Consider the following 20,014-nt stretch of genomic DNA (forward strand, 5'->3'; position numbering starts at 1 on the left):
CTCGGCGTGTCAGCATTTTGAAAACCCTAACTTAACTCTGGTGCCGTGTCACATATAGAAATTTTTTGATATTTGCAACCATAGTAAAACAAAGACTTATATTTTTGATATTTATTTTATATATTTAAATGCCATTTAACAAAGAAAAATCAACCAAAAAAATGAGTTCGCGTGTCACCTCTGACACGCGTGTCATAGGTTCGCCATCACTGGTCTAGGGCATGGTGCTGGAAGGGTTACGTTTCCTCCATTCCAAGAAGGGCAGAGCTCACAGACATGGGGAAGGTGGGTGGCATGTTCCAGAAGCCTTGATGTCCCCAGTGAAAATTAGCTGGTCTGATGGAGTCAAAAGGGCATTAGGTTGGCTCCACAGGGGGATGGCAAGGACCAGAGTTCATTGCCATGGGAGAGGTTACCCCCTCAGATGGGGCTAGCTGGAGGGGAGCCAAGGGGCAGCCATAGGCCAGCCACACTGGGCAAATAATTTAACCCTTTCATTTGCATCACCGGTTGTCATGGCCACCGCATTACACACATGGATGGTGTCCCTCCTCACACAGAATAGAAACAAGTAGCCCTCCCTGGTTTGTGCCTAATGGCAGCCTAGCCACTTATCCTGTGACAACTCAACCATAACAATGATACCTGAAGACAGTTTCTGCACCACCACAGAACTGTGTCACGTTGTACCCCAGGGCCTTCAGACTTCACTTGAAGATGGTCTGTGACTGAGAAGGTCTCCTTACAGGATTACATTTTCTTGAGGTGCTCAGAACCCGCAGATGGATTTTGCCCAGGTGTTCCAGCATTCTCACATTGGGAGAAAGACAACAAACACAAGTGAAATATATTACAGGTCAGTTGGAGATAGTCGTTAAAAAGACACACTAAAAAGGACTGGGAAAGCCAGCGTGAGGTCCCTAGGAGGATGGGAAGAGCTCTCTGCAAAGGTGACGTGCCTGGTAAGATGTGGCTCTTCCCGGCCAGAGGACCAGGACCTGCTGTTAGTTACACCTTCGGAACTGAATGTATTGGACACGTCTCCCACGGGTCTCCCGCTCGCTTTCAGAAAATGGGCTGGAATGAGTGAACCATGTGGCTATTTGGGAAACAGCCTTCCAGGTTGTGGGAACCGAGATGGGAGCAGGCCAGGCACATTTGAGATGCCAAGGAGTAAACCAAGAGCGAGGTGTGAGAAAGGAGGTGGGAGAGCTAACACTGGCAGGGAGGGTAGACCATGCAGGGCCTGTGAAACACCACAAGACTTTCATGTTTACTTGGAGTAAGATGGAAACTTTTCTTAAACGCCTGCTCTGTTCTTAACACTGATACTATAGCGATCAATAATAAAAAACTTACAAATGGACGTGTTTATAATCTAGTTGGAGGCCATCAGCAGTCTGAGGAGGGGCAGGTCAGGTTGCGTAAGCCAGTGGGGAAGATGAGTCTGTTGAACCCGGAACTCCTGGTTCATAGGTTGACCCTCACCAGCTGGGCTTACACAAGGTTTTGAAGTAGATGAACAGATAATGCAGGAATGGGCATTTTAAGTGAAGAGAGCAGCAGCTGAGAAGTTAGAGAGGAAAAATCAACTGGTAACAAAATCTTTTTCCATCTTACGAAAGCCCTTCCTGAGGATGTTCTTGTTATTGGTATTGTTCACTTGGTAACAATGGGAGCGGTTGAACAGCCTGGTAATGACTGTCTTCTTTCAGAAATGGAAGAAACAGTCCGAGATCTGATGATCAGCAAGTTTGGCCGCGTGATAGACCTCGCAGCTCTTCAGACACTTTCTGTGAATACAACACTTGAAGAGCTCACGATCAAGAAACTTCGAAAGGAGATAACGAATGCCAGGGAAATAAAGCAGTGGGAGGTAAGGACGGAGGGCACCTGACCTACTTTGGTTCAGTCTAGGTGGAGGCAAGGAGTCCTGGAGAGATGTATGCGGTTCCTGCGAAGCATCTGCATAGCTGAAGGCGGTCTGTGAGCCCCACTTCCCCATCCTACCCCTCCACTGGGAACTTCTGATCTTTTTTTTTTTATGTTTTGGAAATAATTTTAATTCAGTAGGAAGATGCTCATGGTCTAATGCAGGATATAAAATTGTATATATAATATTATTTTAATATGTAAGCTTATATTGTAGCTATATAGTAATATATACATCTATATTTAAAAATATGCTAAAATATTACCAATATTATCTTTGACTTTTTTTGGATATGGCTGCTTGATATTTTCTTCATTTGTTCTTGTATTTTCAAGCTTATTATAATAGATTAGAGGCCCAATGCACAAAGTTTGTGCAAGGGGCGCGGCCCTCGCAGCCGTGGCGGCTAGCCTAGGCCAGTGGTCGGCAAACTCATTAGTCAACAGAGCCAAGTATCAACAGTACAACGATTGAAATTTCTTTTGAGAGCCAATTTTTTTAAAAATATATTTTATTGATTTTTTACAGAGAGAAAGGGAGAGGGATAGAGAGAAACATCCATCAGCTGCCTCCTGCACACTCCACACTGGGGACGTGCCCACAACCAAGGTACATGCCCTTGCCCGGAATCGAACCCTGGACCCTTCATTCCGCAGGCCGCCGCTCTATCCACTGAGCCAAACCAGTTAGGGCAAGAGAGCCAAATTTTTTAAACTTAAACTATATAGGTAGGTACATTGTTATTAACTTAATTAGGTGTGTGTCTGGCCCATCTTGCCCAGTCCCAATTGGGGCCCATCGGGACCAGGGAGGGACTGCGGGAGGGCTCCAGGGCATGTCCAGCCTGTCTCACCCAGTCCCATTTGGAGCCAATCAGGACCATCTCGCCCAGTCCCCGTCAGGGTGATTGGGGTTAGCCGGTCGAGAGGGGACCGTGGGAGGACTCCAGAGTGTGGCTAGTCTTGCCCAGTCCCCATTGGCCAGACCCCAGCAGGAAGCTAACCTACCAGTTGGAGCGTCTGCCCCCTGGTGGTCAGTGCGCATCATAGAAACTGGTTGAGCGTTCTGTCGATCACTCCATCAGACACTTAGCATATTAGACTTTTATATATAGACTTACATATTCCTTTTATGATCAGGAAAAAAAGGACATCTAAAAAAACAAAATCTTGGAAGGATTACCTGAGTTTCCAATAGTCAGAATAACATTATTAATAAATTAGACCTTGAAAGTTATTCAGAACAAATTATTGATCTTTAATATTCTTTTAAGGCCTGTGTTTCAGACATGTGGTAAGCATTTATGTCTTCTTCTTTTTTTAAAATTAAATCTTTATTTTTCAGATTATCACATTTGTTCCTCTTTTTTCCCCCCATAACTCCCCTCCTCCCAGTTCCCACCCACCCTCCGCCCTCACTCCCCACCCACTGTCCTCATCCATAGGTGCACGATTTTTGTCCAGTCTCTTCCCGCATCCCCCACATCCCTTTCCCCCCCAAGAATAGTCAGTCCATTCCCTTTCTATGTCCCTGTTTCTATTACAATCACCAGTTCATACTGTTCATCAGATTATTTATTCACTTGATTTTTAGATTCACTTGTTGATAGATGTGTATTTGTTCATAATTTGTATCTTTACCTTTTTCTTCTTCTTCCTCTTCTTAAAGGATACCTTTCAGCATTTCATATAATACTGGTTTGGTGGTGATGAACTCCTTTAGCTTTTCCTTATCTGTGAAGCTCTTTATCTGACCTTCAATTCTGAATGATAGCTTTGCTGGATAAAGTAATCTTGGTTGTAGGTTCTTGCTATTCATCACTTTGAATATTTCTTGCCACTCCCTTCTGGCCTGCAAAGTTTCTGTTGAGAAATCAGCTGACAGTCGTATGGGTACTCCCTTATAGGTAACTGACTTTTTTTCTCTTGCTGCTTTTAAGATTCTCTCTTTGTCTTTTGCTCTTGGCATTTTAATTATGATGTGTCTTGGTGTGGTCCTCTTTGGATTCCTTTTGTTTGGGGTTCTCTGCGCTTCCTGGACTTGGAAGTCTATTTCTTTCACCAGGTAGGGGAAGTTTTCTGTCATTATTTCTTCAAATAGGTTTTCAATATCTTGCTCTCTCTCTTCTTCTGGCACCCCTATAATTCGGATGTTGGTACGCTTGAAGCTGTCCCAGAGGCTCCTTACACTATCTTCGTATTTTCGGATTCTTTTTTCATTTTGCTTTTCTGGCTGGGTGTTTTTTGCTTCTTCACATTTCAAATCTTTGACTTGATTCTTGCGCTCCTCTGGTCTGCTATTGGGTATAATATTCTTTATTTCAGTCCGTGTATGCTTAATTTCTAGTTGGTTCTTTATCATAGCACCGAGGGTCTCATTAGTTTTCGTGAGTCTCTCCTCAAGTTTATTGGCAGCTTCTAGCACATTTTTGCAAGCCCTCAAAATTGCGTTTTTTAGCTCTATATCCTCCATTTCTGTCATGTTTTTTTGTCTCCGCATTTTTTATGCTTTCTTGGTGCACCCCCTAGTGGTCTTTGTGCGCAGTCTTGTTCTAGTTGAGCCTTGATTGTTGTAGTTAATACTAGAGGGATTTGACCACCAGGCCGACTGGCTGTGTGAATCAGCTGTGTCTGCCGCGGAAAACTTCTGTCCTCTGGGGAGGTGCTAATCTAGCCTTTGCCTGAGGCGATCTGGCAAATGGCTCTGCGCAGGGCTTGGGCGGGGCGGGATCAACAGGGCGGGTGGAGGGAGCGGTTATGGCTGCCCTCAGTCCCGTTCCCAGAGGCTCTGCTTCTCAGAACCCCAGCAACTGCTGCAATCCTCGGAGTGAAAGCCGCCCTCACGTTCCAACTGATGCTAGACAATCCCGCTTCTCCCGTTTGAGTCTGAGTCCCTAGAGACTCGCCGGGTCTGGAGCTCAGAGTCTGAGACTCCCCCCTGACCGAAAAACGACAACCGCGCTCTCAGCCACCAGCCAGCTTTGCGCGCGCACCTCCGCACCTGAGTATTTTCCACACTGCGCCTCCTCTGAGCCTCGGTGTGCTGTTATTTTTCCTTCTAGTTGAAGAGTCTCTCCTCAGCCAGCCTTCCTGTGGTTCTGGGTGATGTCCGTTCCTTTCATATGCAAAAGCCTCCGTGCACGGCTTGGGCGGGGCGGGGTCCCAGGGGATCAACAGGATGGGCTGAGCGAGCAGTATGGCTGCTCTCAGTCCTGTCCTCAGAGGACTCGGCAATCGCTGCGTGTGCCTCTGAGAGAAAGCTGCCCTCAAGTTCCGACCGATGCCAGACAGTCCCGTTTCTCCCGTATGAGTCTGGGTCCCCAGAGACTCGCCCGGAACTGGAGCTCAGAGCCTGAGACTCCCTCCCTATTGAAAAAGACAATCGTGACCTCAGCCGCCAGCCCTCTCCGCATGCACCTCCACACCTTTGTATTTTACATCCGCACAGCACCTCCTCTGAGTCTCGGTATGCTTTTCTCTTTCCTTCTAGTTGTAGAATTTCCACTCAGCCAGCCTTCCTGTGGTTCTGGATGATGTCCATTCTGTCTTTTAGTTGTATTTTTGAAGTGGTTGTGTGAGGCAGCAATCTCCGGTGTTTACCTATGCCGCCATCTTGGTTTCTCCATTTATGTCTTCTAATTCTCATGTTTGGAGGCAAAAATCTATCAATAATATGTATTTTGAATTGATTGTAACCTCTTGTTTCAGTAGTTTCAAAGCTCTTCTTTGATAGAAATGGACCCATGAACAGAATTTGTCCTTACAGAGTGGGTGGTGGATGGCGTGTTGCATTAACTCTCAGACTAAGCTTTTCTGTAGTCATCTTGGGTCCCAAGCAAGTCCCTCAACCTTTCTTTGTCTCAGGTTCCTCTTTTATAAAATGAGGGGTTAGACATAGTGGCTTCTATGGTCACTTTCAGCTCCAATGACCTGTGATTTTTATCTTGTCTCTGAGGCAATATCTGTGTTTAGTTCCAATGATTTGTAGTCTGTTCCAGGAAGTGAAGCCACTAAGGCCAAGGGCCTTAACAGTGTATGCACAGTTGGTGTCCTTGCTTACTGGCTTTCATTCAAAGTTCTGAAAAAGAAAAATTTAAACTACCAATTAATATATTATACTGTTAAAATAAGAAAATGCAAACCCGAAGAAGAATATGTATAAGTGTAACTTTGGCCTGGCCGGCATAGCTCAGTGGTTGAGCATTGACCTGTGCACCAGGAGGTCACAGTTTGATTCCTGGTCAGCACATATGCCCGGGTTGTGGGCTCGATCCCCAGTGGGAGCTTCTGACCTTAAGCCTATCTCCGCTTTCTTACCGTTCACTTGGGGACTAGTCTACCTTGGGATGAAGGCACCAGCACTGGCATTTGGGGTCCAGGGTGCATGTAAACATGATGGCAAAATGGCAAGATTACAGAAAGGCTTCATTTTGAGGTCAACATTCATGTATAAATGCTCTAACAGTGTTAGAAACTGAAAGGCTATACTCTGAGGATCCTAATTGTGTTATTCTATATAGCATTTAAATGCTGTTACAATTTGGAAATTATTAAACTCTGAGTAACAAATTTTATAACACGATGCAGACTAGTTAGCTGGCAGGGCCTTAGAAGATGTCCATGCCTATGTCATTCCTAGAGCATGAGGTGGTGTGGTGTCCAGGTATAGCCTCATTCAAAGACAGGAGCTTTTATGGCAATTTCATAGCCTACAAGTCATTATGACTTCTTCAGTTTACTGTCGAATTTCATCAGTAGATAGGGGAGGTGGAGAGGTTGCCAGTGCTCTCTTGTCTTAAACTTTTTTTATCCAAGATTTGCCACTGTGCTGTAAAGAAGTAAATGGTTGAGGTGCTCATGTGATAGGATTGGTCTCCATGAGGGGAATGCTAGACAGGATATGTGCAATCTAACATAATTTATTGGAGCACTAAGAGAACAAGGAAAGCCACTAGCAGATGTATGGCCATTCAGAGACTTGGGGGATCCTGGGCCAAGACTGGGGAAAGAGCAACATCTAAAAGTTTTCTGCTTAAATTACCGTTCTCCCTTTTAACTAGTTAATACCAGCACTCAGTCTGCATACTAATTCATTTCTCAACAATGGAGTGATATCGATGTCTGTCTTATTTTGCCTACTTTTGTCTTTGATCATACTTACAGTCTTCTTATCTTTTCTGTAATCAGACTAGACTCCATACAGTTGCTTCTGGCTGCATTTTCATACTGACTTCTGGTTATATTTTTCCATGTGCACATCACTTCATTTGCCTGATGGCTTTGATCAAATCTGCACATTCATTTTTCTCTATTTCCTCTTATTCATGTCACCCATTCTGCATCTTCCTGACCTGGTAGGAAAAGATTGCTCAAGTGCGCTGGGAACTGATGATGAAAACGAAAGAACACACCAAAAAGCTCCACCAGATGAACGATCTATGTATTGAAAAGAAGAAGCTTGATTCTCGGTTGAACACGCTCCAGAACCAGCAGGTATGCTGCTTTCCTTCAGACCCTCTGTTGCATGGGGAAGTTCAGTAGCGGTAGTGTTCGTGGGAATTTCAGTGCTGGCATTTCAGCAAACCTTGATCTTACTAGTAGCTCGCTTCTCGCCTCAGCCCGGTCCCTGAGAACACCAATGTGACACTGGCCCCATCACAGGGAGCCCGAGAAACTAACTTCATCATGTGCATCTTGGGGCCATGAACTTACATAAATGCTAATCTATGGGGTTTGCCTTGGCCCTGGAGAGATAAGGCTAGTTAGGTATAAATAGTACTAATACACTACCCGAATTTGGTGCCTAACATCCATTTCCAATATCTGCTCCTTCCATTTGACCTAAAGTGGGTGTCTTGACTTGTGGGCTCTCACGTGTTGCCTCACTAAAGCACTTGTTCCTTCTTAGGGCTTTCAAATGGCTCTTTATAATATTTACTGAGCCTAACATTGTGTTCCTTAATATGTGATGGATACTACTTATTTAATGAAATTCATCCTTCAAGTCTTGCCCTCCAGGAACCCAACACCTATTCTGAATGAACTATAGCTCATGTTCTTGCAATAGGTTTTGCAAAACTGCCTATTGTTTCTCTTGGTTTTCTTTAAGCACCTGGCAGTGGTCTCAGCCAGGAGTTCTCCGAGTGTGTCCCCTGAGGAAAGCATCAGCATCACCTGGGAGGTTGTTAGAAATAACCCAGATCTACTGAGTCAGAAGCTGGGGGCCTGGGGGAGTCCTGACATCAAACCACATGAACAAGCCTTCCGGTGACTCTGATGCATGTTTGAGTTTGAGATCTCTGGTCTAAGCCCAAGTCCAAAAGGAGGAAAGAATATGGTTTATTCCATGGAGAAAGAATAAGAGAATTTGGAAAGCTTTAAAGTGGACATTAGATTTGAGAGGAAGCTTAGAATCAGAATACCGAGGGCCCTTTATTCACTAAAGCAGTGATGGCGAACCTTTTGAGCTCAGCGTGTCAGCATTTTGAAAAACCCTAACTTAACTCTGGTGCTGCGTCACATATAGAATTTTTTTTTGATATTTGCAACCATAGTAAAACAAAGATTTATGTTTTTGATATTGATTTTATATCTTTAAATGGCATTTAACAAAGAAAAATCAACCAAAAAAATGAGTTTGCGTGTCACCTCTGACACGTGTGTCATAGGTTTGCCATCACTGCACTGAAGAGTTTCTGAGGGGAGAATCAAGGCAGTGTTCGAGAGGGTTGACACCCAAATAAAATCACAGAGTGAGCAGTCAGTAAACATTTGTTGACTTGAAGTGCTTTGACAAGTCCAGATACATTGGAAAGAGTTTGGAGGTAGATCAGTTGGATGGGAAAATTAATCGTATATGTCTTTACAGAGTGTATCTTTACAGTATATCTTGACATGTGCAGTCTCTTTTCAAAGGATATCTCATTTAATCTTCAAAACACTACTTCCTAAAGCTCAGAGTAGGGAGTAACTTGCTTCAGCTCTCAGAGCTAATGCACAGGAAGTGAGTTTTTAAAACGAGGTCTGTCTACCTCCAAAGCTGACTCAATTGTTCTGCATTGGGATGTAGATGGTGAGAAGCTAGCTAGTCTCAAAAGAAATTCCCAAGTAAGGTTAGTCAAAAACTTTTTGGATATGGTGAGGAGGATGAGGGAAAATTAAGGTGCCTTTAAAATGATGCCTGGAATGACTGGTGAGTTGGTACAAGCATTTAGCTGCCAGTAACCAAAAGCCCCATTGAAAGTAGCTTAAACAAATAAGGCTCATTGTTTTTCACTGAACGAGAAGTCTAGAGATGACTTAAGGGGTTTGATTTAGTGGGTCTGTGATATCAGGGGCCAGCATCTCTGTGATTCTCTCTGATTCTTGGAAGTTCTCCTCAGAGTCACAAAACAGCTGCGTCAGGTCCATGTTTCACATCCACATGCCAGCCACTTCTGTGCCTTCACAAGGAAGCACCAGTTTTCTGCTTATATTCACTCAGCCAACCCTAGCTGGAGGAGAAACTGGGTGATGTGTTTAGCTTTCATAGCCTCTACAGTGAAGGCAGGCAAGAGAGGAGCTATTGGGTAATGATAACCCCTATTTGCTAGGAAGGTCTGCCATCGTAAGTGAGGGTAACGGACAAATCATGGGCTTTTGGCTTCAGGTAACCTGGTTGTAACCGTGCTTCCGGTCCTTAATAATATAATCGCTTGGGCCAGTTCATGCATCTCTGTCCCAGTTTCTGTAAAACTAGACCACCACCATCAAATTCACAGTTGTTGTGAGGATTCAATGAAGCACCTGGCAGAGAGTGCAGACTAGCTGGGTGGTAATGTCCTGCCCTTTAGCTCATGTTCAAATTTTATTGAGCATCTACTTAGGTAACAAGTTCTAGGGTGAGTGCTGGGTACAGTGGTGAGATCCAGGATCTCACAAGAAATATATAAAACATTTAGGTTGAACCATAATAAATTGCCACTTTCTTTAGGTTAAAAAGTGGTCAAATGTTATACATTTTAAATGGTGCACTCTGATGATTCCAGTGACACAGGGTGGTGGCTGTTTTGATAGAACACAGAGCAGGAGACCCTAGTCTAGTCCATGGGGCAAAGAAGGCCTCCCTGAAAGTGAGGTCTGGAGCTTGAGCAGGAGTTGGCTGGACAGGGGCTGAAATCAGATAAGGATATTCAGATGACTTTTGGTTGTTGTTAATCCTCACCCGAGGATATTTTTCCATTGATTTTGAGAGAGTGGAAGGGAGGCTGGGGGAGAGAAACATGAATGTGAGAGAGACACATCCATATGAGAGAAACACATTGATTGGTTGCCTCCCACACTTGCCCTGACCAGGGCCAGGAATCGAGCCTGCAACCGAGGTTAAGTGCCCTTGACTGGAATTGAACCCGGGATCCTTCAGTCTGCAGGGCAATGCTCTATCCACTGAGCCAAACTGGCTAGGGCAGGACATAAAGATGATTTTCTTTTCAGAAAATAAAATATGATGATGAGCTGTATAGAAAAAGGAGGCACCTTGTCTTTTATGATTCCAGTGATAAGCCCTCCAAGGTATGAGTGGCGGCTTACCCATCTAAAGGATATTTGCATTTTAAGAGTTGTTTGTTAGTGCAAAGGAACACATTTCTAATGGTGGGATTTCAGTGGACGAATGCAGGCCACTTAAAGGAAGGAGCAATGGCTGTTTAAATGGATTAAGGCAGGCACTCCCATATAAGAACATATAAGAATATATAAGAACAGACGTTTTCTCATCCAACATGATGCTTCAAGTAAGGAGATGATTTCTTTCAACAGGGCAATGCCTTCCAGGGCCCTCGGAGAGCAGATATTGTGGCAAGAGAGAAGGTCACTCAGCTGATCCAACTCCAGGCGGAAAGGATTTTGGCCTTAAAGCAAGAGATTGCTCTTTTGCGTAAGAAAGGCGGCATTATCCTCCCACCCATTAAGTTCCCACCGGAGAACAGATGAAGCCCCTGTGCCTTATACTTTTTTTTTTTGTCTCAAATCCACCCAAGATTTCTGACATAAATTTCCCCAGAAGTTGTCTCCTGCAGCAATCTGTTATTTCGAAGTGAATGGACCTAAAAGTCTAAAACGAGATCCAGCCAGGTAGTGCCCAACATCTGTCATTGAGCTGAGCCATTTCAGATTTGTTTGGAACCAACTGGATTGAATATGAAGTCTCAGAAGGCTGTGTCTCATACTAAGAAAGCATCTTTCATATGTCCCGTTTTAGGAAATTTGTGTTTGTGTTTGTTTTATCTGAATTTTTAGCCATTGGCAAGAAAAGCTAGCATTGAGAGTGTCAGCTGGTCCCTTTTCTGTTGCTGTTTAAAGCCAGTGGGCTAGAAGGTGAGTTGCAGCCTGGATTTGAGGGCCCCATGGATTAGCTAAATGAAGATTGGGAGCATTGGCCCAGGCCCTCACCCAGGTTGAGTCTGAAGTCACATCTTATTTCTCTTACCTGTTCGACTTCTCCTTGCCTATCATTTGCATGTTGCTTATAGTCCTTCACTTTCTTTCTTAAATTTTTTTTTTAAAAATTCTACTTTTCTGAAAGTCATGTTGCATCTTGATGAGTTTTTCCAATTTAGCTTTGGCTAACTTCTCCTTGCCTATCATTTGCATGTTGCTCATAGTCCTTCACTTTTTTCCTTAAAATTTTTTTAAAATTCTACTTTTCTGAAAGTCAGGTTGCATCTTGATGAGTTTTTCCAATTTAGCTTTGGCTGGAAAAAGGGGGTAACAATCTACCAGCTGGCCCGCTACTGCTTTTGGCCAGCAGAGGGAGCACTTGTCCTAGACTGCCATCAGTCCTGGGGCTTTCCTACCATCTTGCTCATCAAAATCAGGACAAGAGTGAGAAGCCACGGTTCGGCCAGATGCCTCTTAATGAGATTGTGTGTCTCAAGAGGCATTTCATCTGTAACTCAACTCTACTGAGATTGAGAAGAGGCCTTGCAGGCTTCAGCCTCCATCTAGTCCCGGGTATAAGGATCCTGTGGATGGGCAGCAAGCAGTAAGTAAACGTGGATTTTAAACAAGCGGCGAGTCAGCTCCTCTGGCAATGTTGGTGTGTCTTTGGAAAGAAGGGAAGTGAATGTATCAGGCACCACATGTGTAGCATAACTCTTAAATACTTGGTCTTCAGCACACACAGACCTCTACCGAAATGATTAGTTTCATTCCTTGACCTGACTGGAGTTTTACCTTCAGTCCAGTCAGGAGGAGAACTGACTGCTTCTCCTTGCCTCCTGTACACTGTCTCCCTCTTGGACTCAGCAGTTACTAATGCATCCCACGTTAATAAAAGCACAACCGACATTCCGTATTTACAGACAAAAACATTAGAGACATCTATCTTTTCCAGATCTCATCTCCTGATCTGAAAACATCACAAGTGGGTATTTTCTTCAGATACTCAAAGACTGAATCCTAACATCTAAGGAAAACGCTGACTCACGCATGACTAAGCTGAAGGTTACAGGGAAGACTAAACATTTATTTAGAAGTTACAGTGTTTGTTTTTACAGAGCAATGTTGCCGCAGATTATTGATTCTGGAAGGTCTGTTAATGCTTATAGTACTATACACATCTGAGTCTGTTCTCACGGGCGTCTTCTGGAGACCTTGCCTGTAGCACCAGAGCTGGCCGTCTTCACAGGTGTCTGCAGCCTGTGCGCCCCTGGCCTCTGCGTTACCCGCGCGCTCCTCACGCACAGTGAGCGGGAGTCTTCTCTCGGGCAGCTGCTCTCTGGGACTCTGCAGCCTCCCGGGCAGGGGCAGAGGTTCTGAGCCGCCTCCGCACTCTGGGTGCTGGCCAGTCCGTGTTCCTCTTTCCTGGTTTACTCCTGGTATGTGGTGGCTTCTTTGTTTAACCTCTCATACCTCCATGGGTAGGAGTCCCTATGTCTTTCCAGAATTATAACAACACATATACATTTATTTACAAGTGCATAAATATATAAATATGGCTATTATAGAAAAATAAATACCAATTTCCTCTGTCTCTTTAAAAACGATAATAGTCTTTCTGGAATACTGGCTTCTGCCTAAACGATGGGGGGTGGTGTTTCAAAAGATATGTGCACTGGTGGGCTGGGGGAGAGCTGCCTCCCGGGCTCCTGTCCTCCGTGGGTCCCCGTGGGGTGCTGGGGGCACCACTCTCCTCCACCCATTTGGCAAGTGTCAGGACTGTCCACTTCTTCAACCGGTGCCAGGCCCAAGCAGCACGGGGGCCCTGCGGGGAGAGAGAATGGAAACATTAACATCCTGACTGTCCAGGAAGTAGCACTCAGAGGCACTGGTCACACTTGTCCAGAAGGAGAGAGAAACCTACAGCCATGACAAGGCGATTTCTGGTCTTGATCACCCCACACACAGTCCATTCCCCCAGGGGAGCCCATCCAGTGTCAGTGGTGCCGGGCCTGGCTCTAGGAGGTGAATTCCATCTCCCAGAGGCAGGATTGAGGGTCTGCACGTGGACCTACAGCCACACCACGGAGGCTAAGAAACATGACCCAAGCCTCTGCAGCATCCGGCACCCACCCAAGAATCCACTGATTTCCAAGGCACTGGCCCAGGGAAGACAGAGGGAGGGGCTCGTGTGCACTGAGCCCCACGGAGAAAAGTTCTGTGGAAGCACAGAGAGTTCTGATGGTTGTGAGAACTTGGCTCCCTAATGATTGATGTAACCTTAGTCCTTAATTAAGAGACAAGACCCAACAAAGCAAGGTATTTTGGCGTGATTAGAGAGCGCCTCTTATTATGAGAGGCAGTAGGAATTTGTGAATGGCCTTAATGCAGAGACCAAAAAAATGTCTTTCTCTGAAATGGGATGGTGTCCTTTTCCTCAGCCTTTGAGGATGAGGCATGTGATGGTAGAGAAGGACCCGACCGGTAAGCCCCTGCACATCAGCTAGGCCTTTGGGCAGAAGGGACGGTGGCCAGCACCTGTCCTTCCCCCGTCTCTCCTGATTAAAGCACGGACAGCTCCCTACCAAGCACCACCTTCAACGACTTCTCCCCAGCACCCCCTCCTCCAAGTCACTCCTGGGTTGTGGGTTCCTACCTCATGTTATCTCCAGCCTCTTTAATTTCCTGCCCTGCCCCTGGCACAAACCTGGGTGAAAAAGAGGGTCCCATGTCGCTTCCAGCCCCGGATTCTGGGGTCCTCGCCTCATCCCGGACTGGCTGGCTGGGGCAGGCTGCTCCTGGAGGGGGTGGCGGTCCTGGTGGGTCTGCAGCCGCTGGTGCGTTGAGGCACCAGGCAGTGTGTACAGGAAAGAGGCCTCGTCTGGGTTGGCCTTGGCTCCCCTGGGTGCACGAGACCAAATGGGAGTGAGGGGTGGGAAGGGTGGGCCCACGTCCTCACCGCCGGCTGCTTCCCTGTGGAGAACACCAGAGGGGAAAGGGCCCAGACGGGCGGGGACGGCTCCCTTATGAACATCGAGAGGTGCCACACCATTTCCACAGGTAATTCTGGCCTCTCTCCATTGTATTCCATGCAAGTCCTAAGTGTATTAGAAAATGTGGAGTCAGGGGCATTTGGGCAAAGCCAGCAGTGCCTGGCTCCGCAGCCTGCCAGGTGGGGGGCAGATTCTGAGCGGCTGACCCGTGCTCCAGAGCAGAAAGGGCTTCGTAACTGCAAACACTACCCCTCGTGGGGGGAGACCAGTGGAGCAGGCTGTCAGATGCGGGGACCCCCTAGTCTAGAACAGTGACGGCGAACCTATGACACGCGTGTCAGAAGTGAAATGCGAACTCATTTTTTTGGTTGATTTTTCTTTGTTAAATGGCATTTCAATATATAAAATAAATATCAAAAATATAAGTCTTTGTTTTACTATGGTTGCAAATATCAAAAAATTTCTATATGTGACACGGCACCAGAGTTAAGTTAGGGTTTTTCAAAATGCTGACACGCCGAGCTCAAAAGTTTCGCCATCCCTGGTCGAGAAGAAATGAGTAGGTTGAGGAATTCTGCGAAGCTGGCCCCACCTCTCCGTGGCTGGTGCTGAACCTGAGGGCCTAAAGGGAGAGAGCTCTGGGACTGGAGACAGACGGCAGGGGTGGGAGGGCCTGTTACCTGGGAGGCGGGGCACTGTGGACGGCATGTCCATCGCCAGGAGCGGTCTGCCTCCGGAGGTGGTTGGTGTCATCCTGCTGCTCAAAGGGAAGAGGAATGGCAAGGTCATGTCGGCGTCCAGGACACGTTCCCGTGCATCCTCTAGCAGGATGAGCTGTTCCTGATGAAGGAAGCCTGGCCCGCAGTCCAGGCTTGGAGGCCGGCAGGGAGGCAGCCTCAGGAGGCGCCCAGCCTCCCCTCCAGGACAGCCGCACCTGCTCGCCCGCACCCAGGATGCGTTACCTGCGGCCGTGCCCCGGGACAGTGCTGCGGAGGCTTCACGCCTGGGTGGCCCATGGCAGGCGCAGGGCAGCCCCTGTTCACATGCCCCCCATTGGCACAGGCCCGTCCATTGGTGCCGCTGAGGTAGGGCTGCCCGTGGGCTCGGTGGCCGGGAAGTCCTCCCAGCGGCACCATAGTGTACTGGCAGGAGGAGGACAGCAAGGTACTTCGAGGAAAACCCAGGTCTGTTGTATGTTCTGGAAGGAAGAAGGACAGAGGTCTGCTGAGGCCACGGAGGCCTGGGCAGCTAGAAAAAGTCCCACGTGAACCTCAGAAAACTCCTGACCACAGGGTCAGATCAGGGAGGCAGGGAGCTGGCACCACCCTAGAGATGAGAATATTCTCCCTCGCAAACTTCTTCACGCTACTCATTTCTCCCTAACAGCGACTTCCTTTGCAGGGGTGATGAGGGTGAGGAGATACAGGGGCAAGTGTTCAGGAGGAGGAGGAGGTGAGCGAACACAAGGAGCAATAGTTAGGGGAGGCAAGATGGACCAGGTGTGCTGTAGGAAGGGGGAGTGCAGGGCAGCCCTGGACCCAGAGCAGAGGCAGGAAACGTTTGGCGGGGAGAGGTGGGTAAGTGTGAGCACAGTCAGAGCAGCAGCTTTGGGCGTGAAAAGGAGTTGGAGCCAGATGAGTCCTGAGCTCCTGAGATGCAGAAGGGCCAACTCCCCCTCTTCACACTCTCCTCCACCTGCCAGGTCCGGGAGCTGAGAGGAGGGACTTAGCCCTGGGGTGTTCTGTGACTCTCCCTAAGCCCTCTGGGGACCCAGGAGCTGGCGCCCCAGTGAATGGGAAGCAGGCACCTCTGATCCTGCCCTGGGGAGAGGCCTCCTTGGAGGGCGGGGGGCTCCCTCCCTCCCTAGGCTCCTCCCCTGGTGTGGGGGAGGGCCGCTCACTCACTCTGCTTGGACCAGGCCCTCCACAAGCAGAAGGGGATGAAGGCGACGATGATGAGGACGATGGAGCCCAGGACGACCCCCACAATCAGGTAGGGCAGGTCGCTGGAGCGTGCCACCATGGCCCCCGTGCCCACCGGCCGCTCCATGGTTTCAGGGGGTGGCGGCTGAGGTGGAGCCAGAGTTGGGGGTGGGAGCCCGCCAGGCTGACCAGACTTCCGAGCTGTAATGGTGAACAAAACTCCCATCAGCATCGATTTCTCTGACATTTTGTTCACAACAAACAACAAACATCCCGATTCCACGGGTGTGGGAAATGGGGCCTTGAAACCCTTTATCGGGTGAGCGTGGTGTCCCAGCTCAGCAGGACCTTGGCATCTACCGTGAAACTTGGGATTACTGAGAACTGGACCTTGTATTTCAAAACACAGTCAGAGGGTTGTGAGCCAAGCCTGGAGCCAGGCTGGGAGCTCTGGGCAGCAGGGTGTGGGGATTTCCTGAAAGAGGAGCTGGGGAACTTCAGGAAGAAAATATAACAAATGCATGAAACCAGCAGGAGAACCGGGAAAGGAAGCATTCACCCACGGACTTGCTCTTCCTGGCAGGTTAAGGGGTGCGGAGGACTAGGCATGAGCCTGAGCCGCAGAGCAGGAGGATAGGTGTGTTGGGTGGGACTCCCTGGGGCAGACAGTATCTGGGAAACGCTGATCCCAAGGTAACAAGGTAGGATGGTGAACTCCTCAGGGTTTGCTATCAAGGTGCATCTGACATTGTTAACCCTCTTCTCAGCCGTCCCCTGGCCTTTCTGATACTGCAGCCTTCTGCTATACCCCGGCCTCTGACTGCTGCGGCTCCTCTCTCTTCTCCTGCTCTCTCCTATCCAGCTTCTCCTCAGACACTGGGAGGTCTTCCTGGTCCCTGTCGGTCAGCACTCTCTGTGCACCCTCATCTGTTCCCCTGATTTCAGCCTAATGACACTTCCTCAGAAAACAAACCCAAACCCATCCTTTTCTTTACCTGGACTCCGCACCCTGCTCTCTCCCCTCAGCCCGTTCCTGCATAGTCACCAGTGACCCCTCAGCAAACAAATCCAACAATGGCCCTCCTACAGCCCACAGGGCCATCTCCCCTCCTTCCAGGACCATGTACTTTAACCGCCTGGAGGTCCTTGCACGTTTGTCCAGTCCCCTAGGCCACTCCCTCCTTAGTCCCCCTGAAGATGCAATCCTTTCCAAAGGCCAGCATGTAACCCGTGTGAGGGCTCTGCTTTTTGCCCTGGGCACTCTGATACAGGACCTCTGGTCCTGGGTGGATCTGCCCCTCACTGCACTGTACACGATGGAAGAGGGCAGGCAGTGCACACAGCAGGTGCTCTGTATTTGCTGGCCAAGTGATGGGAAGCAGGGCACAGCTGGAGAGAGATGTTGCCAATGAAGGAAAATGGGTTTTCTCGTCTCTATTCCTTGGTGATCTCCTGAGTTTGTTCTTTGCAATACACCTGCTTTATACACTTTCAGTGTTTGCAAAAAGGAGACAGTATCTATCCACTTGACCAATGTGAAAATAAATTATTATGTGAATATGTTTAACATGTTTTAATGCAGAGAAAGAGACTGGGCTTGTAATTGGACAAAGTTGGCCCAAAGTGTGCTCTACCACTAACTGGCCGCTTGACCTTGGTCAAGGTATATCATTTCCTTTTCTGTCTCATGGGGTTGGAGTTAATTAAGTAAATAAACCAGTGTTAGCATCAAATGTTATCATAGGAATAAAGTGCTTATAGAAAGTTTCCAACCTAAGGACGGGTTCCACTCCATGAGCTCATGTAGGAGTGAGTTCCCAAGTTCTTTGTAGCCGTCATGTAGCAAGCCATCTGTACTTAATATGAGGCACAAGCAAATGAAAGGTTAAGAATGACAAAGTTTAGGGGTACCTGGAAAACAAGTCTTCCTGGGGAAGAGACACCCAGCAAAGCACACAGAACAGAGACAGACACAGAACCCACAGACCTCACCTTTGGTTTCACAGATCATCACGTTGCTGAACTCACTCTCGCCGCCCTCATTAAAGCACTGCATCTTAATGTCATAGGAGGTCTCCGGCTGCAGGTGGTTGATGGAGTGCCAATATCTATCCCCTAGAAGAGAGACTCAGTCACACATGGGGACGTGGATCTGGTTTGCCTGGTCTCCACGGGCAGTCAGACTCAGGGCTGGGTGCTGGGGCGGCTGCCATGAACGGCCCCATCACCTGTTGTCCCATCACCATGGGAAGGAACCGTGCGGGTTTATGAACTCGATGACCCCAAGTGAGTCATGAAAGAGATGACGATATGGGGCACAGATGCCGTGTGTCACAGCAGCCCAGGCTTCACACCTTCACCAACACCGAGACCCCCCCCCCCCCCCCCCCCCCCCCCGTGCCAACAGAGGAAATCAAATCTCACGAAAGCGTTTCTCACCTTCCACCATGTCCTTCTTGTAGTCACTGTCGTTGTCACTGTCCGTGGGCCGGTAATAGATGTAGAAGCCATGGATGGGGGTGTTGTTGTTACTTGCTGGGATATACTTAGGGAAAGGAGAAGAAACACGTTGACAGTGGAACAGAGAGATCATCAGGTGCGGCCATGGGGGACGGGAATTTCCCCCGGCCTAGAGTTCAAAATTCACTGGGGGACCCTGGCAGACATTTCTGATGACATCCCCGAAGCTCTCTGGAGAACTCTGTATTCAGCCCAGAGGTCCCCCAGCCTTTGGAGACAAGAAACAAACGGACATTTCCCCAAAGAGTTAAGTCCCCTCTGAGCCTGCCTGTGTGGGGATGACGATGGATGGACAGACACACTTAAGGGAGGTCGCTTAGGGGAAAGGCTGGGGAAGACAAGTGGTTCCTTCTCGCCCAACACGAGCTCCGCCCGTCTCCCCACGCAGTCGATGCAAGGCCACGTACCATCCACTTGAGCATGATGGTGGTCTCATTGACGGCGTCGGTGAAGGTGATGTATGGGCCCGCCACAGGCCGCTCATAGAGGCGGCCGCTATAGCCCGACACCACGTACGGCTGGGAGGGGGCGCTGGGCTCGCTCTCCCCCAGCATGTTCAGAGCCCGGACGCGGAACTTGTAGGAGGTGCCTGGTGAGAGAGACACTCACTGATCCCAGGAGCTGGGAAACACCTTCCGACTTGCTCACAGCTCATTCAGGGCCTGGACCTGGGCGGGGGGTGTCTTCTGGGCAGACCTTCCCCAAAAGCAAACCCCAAAGGACTCAGGAGACTTCCCACCCTCATCAGAAAGGGAGAGAGAGGGCTTGTGGAACTGAGGCACCACAGAGCATCCATGGGAGCCTAGAGGTGGGTGGAGGATGAGCAGTGAGAACCCCCACAGCTCCTGTTCTCCTCTTGGTGGGCAGGGGGCAGTGCGGGGGAGGGGTGGGGTATGGGGACGGGAACAGGAGGTCAGTGGCCAGGTCCCTACCTTTCTCTAGGCCTGTGATCTCCACTGAGAGCCTGGACGGAGGGATGGCGCTGGTGGCTAGCATCCAGTCCCCCACTTTCTTCAGCTTCTTGTATTCCACACGGAAGGATTGGATCGGGAACCCACCATTCCCACGGGGGATCCAGGTCACAAACACCGATGTCTCTGAGGCCATGGAGATGGTGGGCCTGTCTGGAGCTTCTGGGGCTGAGGGAAACCATCCACGAGGGAGGAAGGAGTAGAAAGACACGGTGAGAAGATGGTCGTGTTGCAACCTTACTTGGCCTGTTCCTGATAG

At 48.4% G+C, this 20,014-nt stretch overlaps 2 protein-coding genes across 3 annotated transcripts in view; one reads left to right on the forward strand and one right to left on the reverse strand.

The window, feature by feature from the left end:
- Positions 1–10,985, forward strand: part of CFAP44 (cilia and flagella associated protein 44) — a 138,066-nt gene extending 127,081 nt beyond the window's left edge. The window contains exons 34-36 of the mRNA XM_014545394.1: positions 1,716–1,876; positions 7,291–7,425; positions 10,729–10,985. Of these exons, the coding sequence (XP_014400880.1) occupies positions 1,716–1,876; positions 7,291–7,425; positions 10,729–10,902 (470 nt within the window). The 3' untranslated portion in view covers positions 10,903–10,985. The remainder of the gene's footprint in view (positions 1–1,715; positions 1,877–7,290; positions 7,426–10,728) is intronic.
- A 1,419-nt stretch (positions 10,986–12,404) lies between these two features.
- Positions 12,405–20,014, reverse strand: part of BOC (BOC cell adhesion associated, oncogene regulated) — a 67,147-nt gene continuing 59,537 nt past the window's right edge. For both annotated transcript variants that reach the window (XM_005873314.2, XM_014545395.1), the window contains 9 exons: positions 19,717–19,923; positions 19,192–19,373; positions 18,704–18,809; positions 18,257–18,379; positions 16,247–16,465; positions 15,305–15,540; positions 15,023–15,099; positions 14,057–14,250; positions 12,405–13,174 (listed from right to left, as the gene is read on the reverse strand). In XM_005873314.2, coding sequence (XP_005873376.1) covers positions 12,987–13,174; positions 14,057–14,250; positions 15,023–15,099; positions 15,305–15,540; positions 16,247–16,465; positions 18,257–18,379; positions 18,704–18,809; positions 19,192–19,373; positions 19,717–19,923 — 1,532 coding nt within the window. In that variant the 3' untranslated portion in view covers positions 12,405–12,986. The remainder of the gene's footprint in view (positions 13,175–14,056; positions 14,251–15,022; positions 15,100–15,304; positions 15,541–16,246; positions 16,466–18,256; positions 18,380–18,703; positions 18,810–19,191; positions 19,374–19,716; positions 19,924–20,014) is intronic.

Source organism: Myotis brandtii, unplaced genomic scaffold (assembly GCF_000412655.1).
Source record: "Myotis brandtii unplaced genomic scaffold, ASM41265v1 scaffold406, whole genome shotgun sequence".
NCBI classification, from domain to species: domain Eukaryota; kingdom Metazoa; phylum Chordata; class Mammalia; order Chiroptera; family Vespertilionidae; genus Myotis; species Myotis brandtii.